The sequence below is a fragment of the Oncorhynchus clarkii genome, chromosome 28 (assembly GCF_045791955.1).
Source record: "Oncorhynchus clarkii lewisi isolate Uvic-CL-2024 chromosome 28, UVic_Ocla_1.0, whole genome shotgun sequence".
NCBI classification, from domain to species: domain Eukaryota; kingdom Metazoa; phylum Chordata; class Actinopteri; order Salmoniformes; family Salmonidae; genus Oncorhynchus; species Oncorhynchus clarkii.
Window position 1 is genome coordinate 29,354,277 of NC_092174.1, and position 13,692 is coordinate 29,367,968.

Below are 13,692 nucleotides of genomic sequence, written 5' to 3' on the forward strand. Positions count from 1 at the left end.
GCCTGATTACGGTAAAAGCCCTTGTGACTGATATATCAAAGTTTATAAATGCATTTGATTGATTTTCAACTAGAATTCTGAGGGTGTAATTTGAGTTCATGTCTATTGGCTAGTATCTGATTTACTGTTCTCTGGTTTATCAATAATACAGTTGTCATGGATCCCAGTAAATAAGCTGCTACTGTTGCAGCACTACTGTAGCAGAGTGTAGGTAGCAGTAGATGGAAATGGAACCAAGGCATTCCCTGTTGCAATAGGACTTTTTGCTGTATTCTTGCTTGTATTTTCGAAATACCGTTCCCCTTCCCCTCCTCGCATCTGTGCCTATTCTATCACTGGAGGAAAACAATTTCACTCAGTGGCTCCACCTCATTCCCATTCGACTGTAGAGAAAAGAGAGTGAGGGGGGAAAGTAGCTATATATTCCTGCTGCAAGTCCACAGACAAAAGCATATCTTCCAGCTGAGCAGAAGGGAGGAGTTGATAGCTTTCTAGGCAGCTTGCGCACAAAAGGCACAAACCACTGGAAACTGGGAGAACTATTGTCTCATTGTGGAGATGAAGAGGAAGGTGAAGAAGAAAAAGAGAGACAACATCTGAGCAACAGGGATACGTGTTTACAGATTTCCTAAGTGACTGATTGCTTCAGGAATTGAACTACATGCCTGAACCTGCAACATAGTATTATCACACCCATCTGTTGATGAGAGACTGGTGTTGGTTATCTTCTCTTTAAAATGTAATTACATTTTTTTTTAAATTAAATCGTGAAGTTATCAAGCCTAAGTACTGGACAGCTGAGTCTATCTGGAGCATCGAAAAGGATATTCTTTTTCACTTTTTCCTGGAATTGATGACACCAGTTCAACCAGAAAACCCATTATGATTTTCCAGGAAGCCACTGTATGCAAAATGAAAACCCTAAAGCTTGCCTAAGAAGACTGTATTTTGGCTTGAACCTTACAGGTTGCCTTTGGACAGAGATCATGATGTTAACTGCCCCCACATCAGAATTAAACAGCCTGGGGTCTCTACCTAACGATGCCCAGGAAACCACTATCCAGAACAAAACAGGAAGGAGGAAGAAGAGCATGCTGAAACAGTCATGGATGGAGATCACCATAGCCTTCATGAGGAGGACCAAGGTCCACGGGCTGAAGTTTGTCTTCTCCCCAGACAAGACCTTACCCCAGCGGGTCCTCTGGCTCCTGGCCTTCTTTGTGTGCATGGGTCTCCTGTTCACCTGGTCCTGGAACCGCATCCTCTACCTGATGTCCTACCCGACCGTCACCAAGATCAAGATGGTGTGGGCTCACAACATGTCCTTCCCGGCCGTGACCTTCTGCAACCACAACCTGTTCCGGGTGTCCAGTCTGACCAAGGCTGACCTATACCACAGCGGCTACTGGATGGACCTGATGCATCAGAACCACACGGTCATGGAGAGGAGCCTGGCTCTTCTGAGGGACAACCACAAGTACAGCCTCCTCAACCTGTTGGACTTCAATGGCTACACCCCGTCTCCACATTACCATGTCAACACAACTGAGATGATTGGCAGGCTGGGCCACCAACTGGAGGACATGTTGCTGGAATGCAGGTTCCGGGGGGGGAACTGCACCCATCAGAACTTCACCACTGTATGTAAAGTAACGTAGTCTAGAGATATAGAGACCAATGTTTGAGAGGTGTTGTTGATGGCATTTTGTGTACATGGTAATAATAATTAATTCAAGGGTGTGTTTGAATGATATTCACTCGAGCAGGTACTCTCTAGGCAGGAGGATTGAAGGTATTGAAGTTTTAAGGCTAGCTGCTGGTATCAAGTCAGATGATTTGTCTGGTCCTTGGTAAACATGCCATGTCTTTTTGGTAACACTTATTTTAAGGGTCCGTTATAAAACATTTATAAGGCATTTATAAAGTGTGTGTTCACTATTTATTAAGCATTAGTAAAGTATTTTTGCAGCCCCTAGTCTAAAGTGAGCGCTATTTATGCTTTATAAATACTTTATAAATGTTTGGAGTGTCCAGTGTTATTTCTCAAAAGAAGATTGTCATGCCATTGGTAGACATTCCAGCAGTACCTGGTAAAAGAATAGGCACACAATAGAGGATATTTAAGGAAATATATATATACATTTGTGAATAATTAGCTTACTAAGATTTTCAAATGTGGGAGTAATGATTAATAAATGGTGCGCAAACTGTTTGGAAATGTTTTAGAAATGCCTTATAAAACATTTATTATGGACCCTTCACATAAAGTATTGCAGTCTTTTATTTAGCCTATTAAACATAGTAGTTGTTCAGTGAATTGTAAGAATGCAAATAATCCAAATACAGTTTAGAGAAGGTTATTGATCCATTTCTTTACATATTGTTAACACGCTAGATGATTTTAGAGCCGCAGTGGTACGGTATAACAAAGTGAATCCTACCACATTCACATTGTCTCCATCTCCAAACATGATCCTTTTAGTAACTGCTATTCAAACCACAGTGGCAGCTTCAGGGAAGACTAATGAAGGCATCAATAATTCAACCATTATAAACGTACAAAATTAAAGTTTCCGCATCTCATATTAAATATCTGGAAGTTTAATGACTGTGTGCATCCATTTCATGAGCTTATTCCTCGGAGAGGTGGATTGCTTTAGGCTTATCAGTGAAAATAAGCCCCTGAATGCACCAGTCTATAATTATAACAGTCAGCTACTCTCAACCATTTCACCTCAAAGCTATTAGCACTCTTCAAACAGATTGCTGCTAAATTTGACATGAAAAGAAAATGGATGTCATTGTTAGTCACATTCAAGTGCTTAGTAGACATGACCAATTTATCAAGAGCACAGGTTTGGAAAAATTATGAATAGACAATTTGGGATTTGAGTTTAAGTAGCTGACAGGTCCAGAGATTTTTATCGTCTGTCATTTCAAGTTTTATCGGATTAAATGAGATTCTATCTAAAGGAGGACTTTTCTCTTTAGGTTCCGTCTTTTGACAGCTTTGACAAAGAGATTTTCCACAAAGATTTGGTACTTCATTGTGAGGCATTGTAAAGCTTCATCCTAGGGATTATTTTATATTAAACCAGCACATTTTCAAAGGTCAAACCAACAACAACAAAAAATTGAACTCCAGCTGCCATTTTGTGCAGGGGCCAGTTCCTCCGAGGGCCTCATTATGGACAGGAGGAGAGAGGAAACTGAAGCCTTGTCATGTCCGTCTGAGCCGATGTTGGTCTATCTAAGACAGGACATGGAAGCCTGACTGATATCTAGAGAGAGGCTTTGTTACGCTGTCAGAGTCATCTCTCTCTTCCCCATCATCACTCTCCCTAAAACGTTCACCACAATGGATATTGAAAGGGAAATCTGTAGCCCATGGCTACAGAGTACTGGGCTACCTGTTTCTCTTCTAATGTATATATGTGGGACCAGAGTATTAAGCCAGGTGGTGATTGATTCAGCAACAAGGCTTGTCTTGACCATGCTAGTGTCTGTTAGTGGCTATTAAATACTGGCATATTATGCCCCAGCTCAAATCAAATGGTAGTTGGCAGTGTGAAGGGATTAAATAGTGGTGATTTATCCATCATAAGGCCTTATTAGTTTGATGAGACAAAATACTCCCAACAAACAGGTTTACCTTTTATATGGTAGTTGAGAGAGCAGGCAGAGGCAAGCGGGTCTCGTGCCATGATCTTGGATGTGTAATATTCCCATGTGTATGAACACCGTCATGGATAATTGTGCCCATACAGTACCTTACTGATGTATCACCTGTCCTGTGGTTATGAATATACAGTGGGGCAAAAAAGTATTTAGTCAGCCACCAATTGTGCAAGTTCTCCCACTTAAAAAGAGGAGAGGCCTGTAATTTTCATCATAGGTACACTTCAACTATGACAGACAAAAGGAGAAAAAAAATCCAGAAAATAACATTGTAGGATATTTAATGAATTAATGTATTTGCAATTTATTTGAATTTATTTGAAAATAAGTATTTAGTCACCTACAAACAAGCAAGATTTCTGGCTCTCACAGACCTGTAACTTCTTCTTTAAGAGGCTCCTCTGTCCTCCACTCGTTACCTGTATTAATGGCACCTGTTCGAACTTGTTATCAGTATAAAAGACACCTGTCTACAACCTCAAACAGTCACACTCCAAACTCCACTATGGCCAAGACCAAAGAGCTGTCAAAGGACACCAGAAACAAAATTGTAGACCTGCACCAGGCTGGGAAGACTGAATCTGCAATAGGTAAGCAGCTTGGTTTGAAGAAATCAAATGTTGGAGCAATTATTAGGAAATGGAAGACATACAAGACCACTGATAATCTCCCTCGATCTGGGGCTCCACGCAAGATCTCACCCCGTGGGGTCAAAATGATCACAAGAACGTTGAGGAAAAATCCCAGAACCACATGGGGGGACCTAGTGAATGACCTGCAGAGAGCTGGGACCAAAGTAACAAAGCCTACCATCAGTAACACACTACGCCGCCAGGGACTCAAATCCTGCAGTGCCAGACATGTCCCCCTGCTTAAGCCAGTACATGTCCAGGCCCGTCTGAAGTTTGCTAGAGAGCATTTGGATGATCCAGAAGAAAATTGGGAGAATGTCATATGGTCAGATGAAACCAAAATAGAACTTTTTGGTAAAAACTCAACTCGTCGTGTTTGGAGGACAAAGAATGCTGAGTTGCATCCAAAGAACACCATACCTACTGTGAAGCATGGGGGTGGAAGCATCATGCTTTGGGGCTGTTTTTCTGAAAAGGGACCAGGACGACTGATCCGTGTAAAGGAAAGAATGAATGGGGCCATGTATCGTGAGATTTAGAGTGAAAACCTCCTTCCATCAGCAAGGGCATTGAAGATGAAACGTGGCTGGGTCTTTCAGCATGACAATGATCCCAAACACACCGCCCGGGCAACGAAGGAGTGGCTTTGTAAGAAGCATTTCAAGGTCCTGGAGTGGCCTAGCCAGTCTCCAGATCTCAAACCCATGGAAAATGTTTGGAGGGAGTTGAAAGTCCGTGTTGCCCAGCAACAGCCGCAAAACATCACTGCTCTAGAGGAGATCTGCATGGAGGAATGGGCCAAAATACCAGCAACAGTGTGTGAAAACCTTGTGAAGACTTACAGAAAACGTTTGACCTCTGTCATTGTCAACAAAGGGTATATAACAAAGTATTGAGATAAACTTTTGTTATTGACCAAATACTTATTTTCCACCATAATTTGCAAATAAATTCATTAAAGATCCTACAATGTGATTTTCTGGATTTTTTTCCCTCATTTTGTCTGTCATAGTTGAAGTGTACCTATGATGAAAATTACAGGCCTCTCATCTTTTTCAGTGGGAGAACTTGCACATTTCGTGGCTGACTAAATACTTTTTTGCCCCGCTGTACATGTTGGTGATAACTGTATGACAGTATCGATAAAACCCTTAGAGAACTGCATGACCAATCAATTCCACCTCGGTGAAATTAAATCACTTACACAGCAAAATGCATAGAGAATTTAAAGCCATTATCGCCTTTATCTATTTTAACTTTTAGTTTTAAGTTATAGCTCACCAGCCATGTGTGTCAGTTGTGCAAAATCAGATGCAGCATTCTAAGAGGCTCCTAATGATTATTTTTGCTCTGCTGGCACACATGAAAGCAAAAAAAAAATAATGAAACGTCAATATGAAATGTGTGAGAGATGGTGCTAAAAGAACATGGTGGTGCTATACTGGAATATCAGCACTGTATATCTCTGAATCAGTTAAACCAGCTGGCTATTTGCTGCAGGCAAAATTTTGTCTGTACCAATACTTAATAGTACAGATGTAGGATCTTAATTTGAGCCAGTTTGCTACAGCAATCTGAAGCAGTGGAATTTCTGCTGACTTCTGTGCTGCTCTTGGGAGCCAATTCTTAATACACCTAAATCACGGCTGGTAATTCACAAAGCTTAATTATTTATTTTGTTCTCTCTTACTCAGAGTCTGCTACCATTGCCTTTCTGTTACACCACAAAATATTATTTTCACACTCAAAGGAAATGGATTTACTTTTATACAAAAGGAATTTGTCAACAGCTTGCCATTGTTCTTTGTATTTTTTGAAAAGCCAACCAGTCAATGTAATTTTTCTCACTACATGTTATTATGCATTACTGAATGCAATTTATGTACAGATGTAGAATCTTTATTTGAGCCAGTTTGTACAGCAGGAAAACAATCCTGCAGCAACAGGAAATGGGAATTATTATGTGGATTATAATATTTTGTAGAGGTTGATACATTTTCTTAAGGGAAAGTCAAGTCTGAAATTTCAAAGTTAAAATGACATGCTTCAGAAGCCTTTTAAAACATTAACTCTACTGCAAGTTGTACATTTCCTGGAAATGTTATCTTGCAAAAGGGTGATCCAATTAAGATTCTACATCTATAGATTACCATTGAGCTGCATTGGTACAAGTTAATGCTTTCAAAGGGGTCTATAAGACACTTCCTAATATAAATTGTATTTGAACAATCTAATTTAGTGTTTTGTGGGATGGAAGAGGTTGGGTTTTGGCTACATTGCTTTGGATTAACTAGAACTTTCAGTTTTAATGGAAAATATATCCTAAAGAAGTATCTAAATTACTCAGGGGAAATAAAAAAAAATGGGTCTGGGTAAAGATTGCCAGTTGCCACAGTAGAGGTGTTAATTTATTTATTCATTCATCATTCTAGTATCTTGTTTGGTTCAGTGTTTTCTAAGATAATTACCTGCAAAGCTTTCCTGCCCAGCAACCCTATCCCCAACCGCAATTTAAATTGGTCTACACAGAGAGCAACCATTGCTCAAAGTGACTGTGCTGTTTACTGTCTGTGTTGTCGCTATGTCAAAACAATGTTGTTGCATTGAGTTAATGTCATGTACCTTCTTCTTCTTGCAGATTTACACGCGGTATGGAAAATGCTACACGTTCAACTCTGGTTTGGATGGCAACCCGATGTTGACAACGTTGAAAGGCGGGACAGGAAATGGGCTGGAGATCATGTTAGATATCCAACAAGATGAATACTTACCTGTTTGGGGAGAGACAGGTGAGTACCCAGTGGTATGACACCACTTAATTAGTACCACAATAACTGATCTGTCCATAAATACAATAATAACTTTGGATTTTGGGACATTGGTAGAATGAACTTTACACATCAACCAGCCGACTGACATGCATTCATTCAAGGTTCCTTCCTAGTGCTGAATTTGACCTGTACACTATTACAACAACATATAGTTTAACAACTTATCCAACACAACATTTATTGTCTCCGTCCTGGGAAAAATAGTTAATTCTTAGCACTGCATTTTCAACACGTGACTTTATCACAACAGATGTCCAATATCCAGTAAAAACACATATCTCATTCACAACACAACAAGCAATGTCTCTGACCAGGGAACAGCGATCAGCAGAGGTTTCTGTTGTTACATTCTCTAACCTGCTGTTGTATGTATCCACAGATGAGACCTCGTACGAAGCAGGCATCAAGGTTCAGATTCACAGCCAAGATGAGCCTCCCTTCATTGACCAGCTGGGATTTGGTGTGGCCCCTGGTTTTCAAACTTTTGTGTCATGTCAGCAGCAACTGGTACATACTGCTTAGCCTTTTGCACAAACACCTTTCCCTTCCTTCCTTCCTTTTTTTCTACTTCAATCCTCCTCTCGCTCTGCTTTTGTCTGTGTTTTTATCCAAAGCCCCAACCCTTCTTCCTTCTCCTGTCATTGGCTATACATCTGTGTCTCAGAGCCTGGAGAAAAATATATTCTATTTATCTTATTGTATAATGCACGTAATAACATGCGACCAGCACAATCGCTAAATCTGAACAGAAACCGTCTAATGATTCTGAACTGAAGTAGTAACAATATAATGTTTTCTACCTAGTATGTATCCAACAAGGAATACAGAAGGAGAGACAGATTGGATGTACAAAGCAGAAATTGCCTGTAAATGTATTTACACTGTTATTGGTGGCCAGAGCTACAGTACCCCAGGCAGTTCACACGCAATCTCTGACGGCTCAAAGGTATATTTTCCATATAATCTTGCTGTCGCTGATACCAGTTGGATAGAGAACAATAGCATAATATATGCTACAGATGTAAGATCTTAATTTGATCACCCTGTTGCATGAAGACATCCTGCAATGCAGGCTTCTGAGGTTTGTCATTTTTTATTTTCCCTTATGAAAAACGTATAAATTAATTATAATCCACATAATAATTCACATTTTCTGTTGATGCAGGATTATTTTCCTGCTGTAGCGAACTGGCTCAAATTAAGATCCTACACGTGTACATAAATTGGATTTAGTCATGCATAATAACACTATGTAGAGAGAAAATAACATTTGGGAGACTTTGGTTTGCTTTTCATAAAATACAAAGAACGATAGAGTTACATTTTGTGGTGTAACGAAAAGGCAATGGTACCACAATTATCATGGCTTTGAGTAAGAGAGGACCAACAAAATCATTAAGCTTTGTGAATTACCGGCTGTGACTGAAGTGTAGTCAGAAATGCCTCCCAAGATTAGCACAGAATACAGCAGAAATGTCATTGCTTCAGATGCTCTCTCTCTCGTTCAAATCAATTCCACATGCTAAATAAATACAAATCATGAATGATGGAGCATCTGGTACATTGAATCAAAAATATTTCCAGAGGATTTCATTTACATTGTATGGATACATTTCAGATGGAAAAAAAGACCTAGCTATAGGCTACAGACAGTGCCTGTAACCACAGTCCTATACAGTAGCCTATATCTATTGGGCACTGTGAACAGTCGTAACGGAGCAGCAACATCTACACTGAACAAAAATATAAACATCACAAGTATTGTGTTGGTGTTGGTACAATGTTTCATGAGCTGAAATAAAAGATCCTACAAATTTCCCATAAGCGCAAAAAGCTTATTTCTCTCAAATATCTAGCACAAATTAGTTTACATCCCTGATAGTGACCATTTTTCCTTTGCAAAGATAGTACATCTCCCTGACAGGTGTGGCATATCAAGCAGCTAATCATATTAAACAGCATGATCATTACACATGTGCACCTTCTGCTGGGAAAAATAATAGGCCACTCTAAAATGTGCAATTTTGTCACACAACTCAATGCCACAGATTTCAAAGGTTTTGAGGGAGCGTGCAATTGGCACGTTTTAATTTTTAAAATATATATAACTAGGCAAGTCAGTTAAGAACAAATTCTTATTTACAATAATGGCCTACCCCGGCGACACTGGGCAAATTGTGCGCCACCCCCTATGGGACTCCCAATCACTCCCAAGCCTCTTGCACTGAGATGCAGTGCCTTAGACCACTGCGCCACTCGGGAGCACTGCAGGAATGTCCTCCAGTGCAGTTTCCAGAGATATTCATGTTAATTTCTCTACAATAAGCCGCCTCCGTTGTTTTAGAGAATTTGGAAGTATGTACAACCGGTCTCACAACCGTAGACCATGTGTATGGTGTTGTGTGGGCAAGCAGTTTGCTGATGTCAACATTGTGAAAGAAGTGCCCCAAGGTGGCAGTGAGATTATGGTATAGGCAGGAATAAGCTAAGGACAATGAACACAATTACATTTTATCGATGGCAATTTGAATGCACAGAGACACTGTGACGAGATCCTGAGGCCCATTATCTTGCCATTCATCCGCCACCATCACCTCATGGCCTTATGTAGCAAGGATCTGTACACAATTCCTGGAAGCTGAAAATGCCTGCATACTCAGCAGACAGACATGTCACTCATTGAGCCTGTTGGGATGCTCTGGACCGACATGTATGACAGTGTGTTCCAGTTCCCGCCAATATCCAACAACTTCGCACAGCCATTGAAAAGGAGTGGGGCAGCATTCCACAGGCCACAATCGACAGAATGATCAACTCTGATCAACTATCTGAAGGAGATGTGTCGCGCTGCATGAGGCAAATGGTGGTCGCACCAGATACTTACTAGTTTTCTGATCCACGCCCCTACCTTTTTTAACTAACAGATCTGTATTCCCATTCATGTGAAATCCATAGATTAGGACCTAATTAATATATTTAAATTGACTGATTTCCTTATATGAACTGTAACTCTTATATGAACTGTAAAATCTTTGAAGTTGTGCATGTTGCGTTTATATTTTTGTTCAGTATAGTATCCATTATCCAGTTGTCAGACACGAATATTAAAATCAATGTAGTCTTCCATTAGGGCAGATGTCAGGACCACGGGAGTCATTTTAATACTGAACTAAAATGTCTCTAATAAGTCTGTATTCCATGTGGTCACAATGGTCTGTTTGCCAGATCCATAGGTCATCTATTTCACAGTCCTGTCATTGTCACTAACTGTAACCATATCCAGGGTTAAATCAGTGAACATCAAACATACGTTAATAGACTCTCTTCGCAGTGTTCTTTCGAGTTGAGCACCCAATACTTCCTTCAATAATAGAACAGGTGCTTGTCCATAATACCCACATTGTTTTTCACATCAAAACCCAGACAAATCAAAATGTGTCGAAGGAATGTTTTCTACTACTGCATAATCATTTAAAGAGGATAGAAAATAGTATTACAAACCGTGCACCAGCGCCGGTTCCACGCATAAGTGACATAGACGGTCTCAATTGACTCTATTGAGAGTAAGAATAGTAGAATACACCAGGTGTAACTTCAGAATTTGTTTGTGCATCAGCAGTTTTTCTCTTGTTATGTCTGTCACTGACAGTCACTCAATTAGCCATGTTTGCGAACAACTTTTAGATTGGTAGTTAGTCTAGCCAGCTGTAATCATGGCCAAATACTGACCGGGCACACAGGGCACGTGCCTAGGGGCCCTGACCTCCAGGGGCCCCCATAGATTTTTTTTGTCATTCTCACTCAGATATCATATTAACATGGCATAAGAAATTACAAAATGTGTTGTATTGCAGGAAATGTGCTTTAAAACGGCAAATATTCCTCTCACGCCCATTTCAAAATCGGTAGAATTGCAGGAAATTTGCTCTAAAACTGCAAAAATGTCTCTCAAACCCATGTCAAAATCGGTAGAAATTCAGGAAATTTGCTCTAAAACTGCAAAATAATTTTCTCTGCCCCATGGCATAATGAGTAGAATTGAATGAAATGTTATAATATTGCAGTTTTTTCTCCCCATTGCAAAATGTAGAGAATAGCAGAACACTTTTTAACACGCTTTAAAACTACAACATTTTCTCTATGGCCCATGGCAAAATGTGGAGAATTGAAATTTTCTCAAGAGGGGGCCACTAAAATGTTTTTCCGCAAGGTGGGGGCCCCCCAACGAAACCTGCTTAGGGCCCCCAAAAGGCTAGAGCCAGCCCTGCATTGCACATTGTTTTTTGTCCATAAAATAAAATCTAATAAAATCTATTGCAATAACATGCCACTCAGGCTGCAGCTCGTGAAATCCTGTGGTTTGAAAACAGTGACAGGACAGTGAAATACAGCTGTGATCTTTTGATAGATATTTTATTTGGCAACCACTTTATTGTAAAGGACCTCAGCAAAGTGTCACTGATGTCACAATGTCACGTTTTATACACCCATTGAAGATACAAATCTCATTAGGTGTCAGAACTCAGTTTCTCTTGAGTAGGGGTTTGTGGCACTTTTCCTACTGAATGAGTTACAAACTCATCAGAAATTAATTATAATACCTAGAATTATACCTTGAACCACAAGTTATTCAAAAAATCCTTTGATTCCAGAGAAGATATTATTTGGTACAAGTCACAAGTCTCTTCAAAATCCCTCACGCCATATTCAACAGAATAACATAGGGTTATCGGTGCAGTGCATCTCTAAAACAGACAATTGGACACAACAATCCAAACAACACTGAATTCTGAATTCAATCGACTTCCCTTGTAAAGTAGCTATGAGTAGATATATAAGGTGATATAAGGGCTCAGCTGTTTTGGGGCTCAGTAAGATGAACACCTATAGGTTGACTGGCTGGCTGCTTACTGTGTATCTGAGAGCCAAACAAAGGGCTTTGACAGATGTTGTCCGTGTCAAAATCGGTAGTTGGTGACGTGTTCACTGGTCCTTCCCCTAAATGAGAAGTCCTATGAGGCCTGAGTAAAGGTTCAGATTCACTAGTCAGAGCCTCCTCTCCCACACTAGATAGGTTTCGGGGTGGAAGCCCTCGGCCAACTGTAACCCCAGGCTTCCAAACGTTAGTTTCCTCCCAAGTGCAGCGGGTGGCACACCATAGCATACCGTAGTGTACCATAGCATACCGTAGTGTACTGTAGCTTAACGTAGCGTACTGTAGCACACCATATGTACAGTAGCGTACATAGCAAACCTCCCAATCTCATTACCGATCAAGTCTTCATGATGGAATGGACCAATCACCTCCCTCCATGTGGCTGTCGTGACCTCATTTCAACGAAGGGTTCTTCCTGGTTCATCTCTGTCTTATGTCTCTTCATAACTACCATCACTATAGAATATCAGCACATAATGTTATCCTTTCCAGCTAACACATTAAACACTCATTATCCAGTCTTTGTCTTCATAAAAGCTGTTGTATATGGTGCAACCAATATTATTGTGCAGTTATGTTGAGTTTGTTTTGTTGTTTTTGGGCTTTGCATTTGAATGTTGTATATTGCTGGGATAATCTACATCTGGCTAATGTCTTCTGTTAGCCAATCGTTGTGTTTAATGTGGTTCTATTACCCTCCCAGAGTAAAGTCCTAGGAGACATTAAACAGATTCAGAGGATCCCAGGAGTATGCAACATTCAAATGCAAAGCACAAAAACAACAAAACAAATAAACATACTGTAACTGCAAAATAATATTGGTTGCACCATATTCAACAGCTTGTATGAAGACAAAGACTGGATAATGAGTGTTTAATGTCTAGAGGGCCTGTTATTTTCTCTGGGTTTTTATTTCCTACATGGATAATGTTTATGAGAGGCTGTAGCCTGGAAATCAAGTTCCATAAAGAATAAAATCAAGTATTCCATTTCAAGTCACTTCATGACTTACTGGCACTCTGTATCTGTCACACTCAGTCTTCCAATGCATGCAGATGCAAGAGACGGTCAAGGGTAGATTTGGGGAAAATGATTGAGAAGTTCGGAAAATCTCTAAGCCACACCAAGGTCTTTTTCAGTTATCTGTCATGTCCAATGGGCTATGTGCTTCTCTGAATGTTGGTACATACACAAATACAGTTGAAGTGGGAAGTTTACATACACCTTAACCAAATACATTTAAACTCAGTTTTTCACAATTCCTGACATTTAATCCTAGTAGAATTCCCTGTCTTAGGCCAGTTAGGATCACCACTTTATTTTAAGAATGTGAAATGTCAGAATAATGATTTATTTCAGCTTTTATTTCTTTCATCACATTCCCAGTGGGTCAGAAGTTTACATATACTCAATTAGTATTGGGTAGCATTGCCTTCAAATTGTTTAACTTGGGTCAAACGTTTCGTGTAGCCTTCCACAAACTTCCCACAATAAGTTGAGTGAATTTTGGCCCATTCCTCCTGACAGAGCTCAGAGTCAGGTTTGTAGGCCTCCTTGCTCGCACACGCTTTTTCAGTTTTGCCCACAAATGTTCTATGTGATTGAAGTCAGGGCT

General features: G+C 40.1%; 1 protein-coding gene across 3 annotated transcripts in view; it reads left to right on the forward strand.

Annotated features, from left to right (window-relative positions):
* Positions 1–490: 490 nt before the first annotated feature.
* Positions 491–13,692, forward strand: part of LOC139386671 (acid-sensing ion channel 1C-like) — a 30,044-nt gene continuing 16,842 nt past the window's right edge. For all 3 annotated transcript variants that reach the window (XM_071132455.1, XM_071132453.1, XM_071132454.1), the window contains exons 1-3: positions 491–1,640; positions 6,949–7,099; positions 7,521–7,648. In XM_071132455.1, the coding sequence (XP_070988556.1) occupies positions 906–1,640; positions 6,949–7,099; positions 7,521–7,648 (1,014 nt within the window). In that variant the 5' untranslated portion in view covers positions 491–905. The remainder of the gene's footprint in view (positions 1,641–6,948; positions 7,100–7,520; positions 7,649–13,692) is intronic.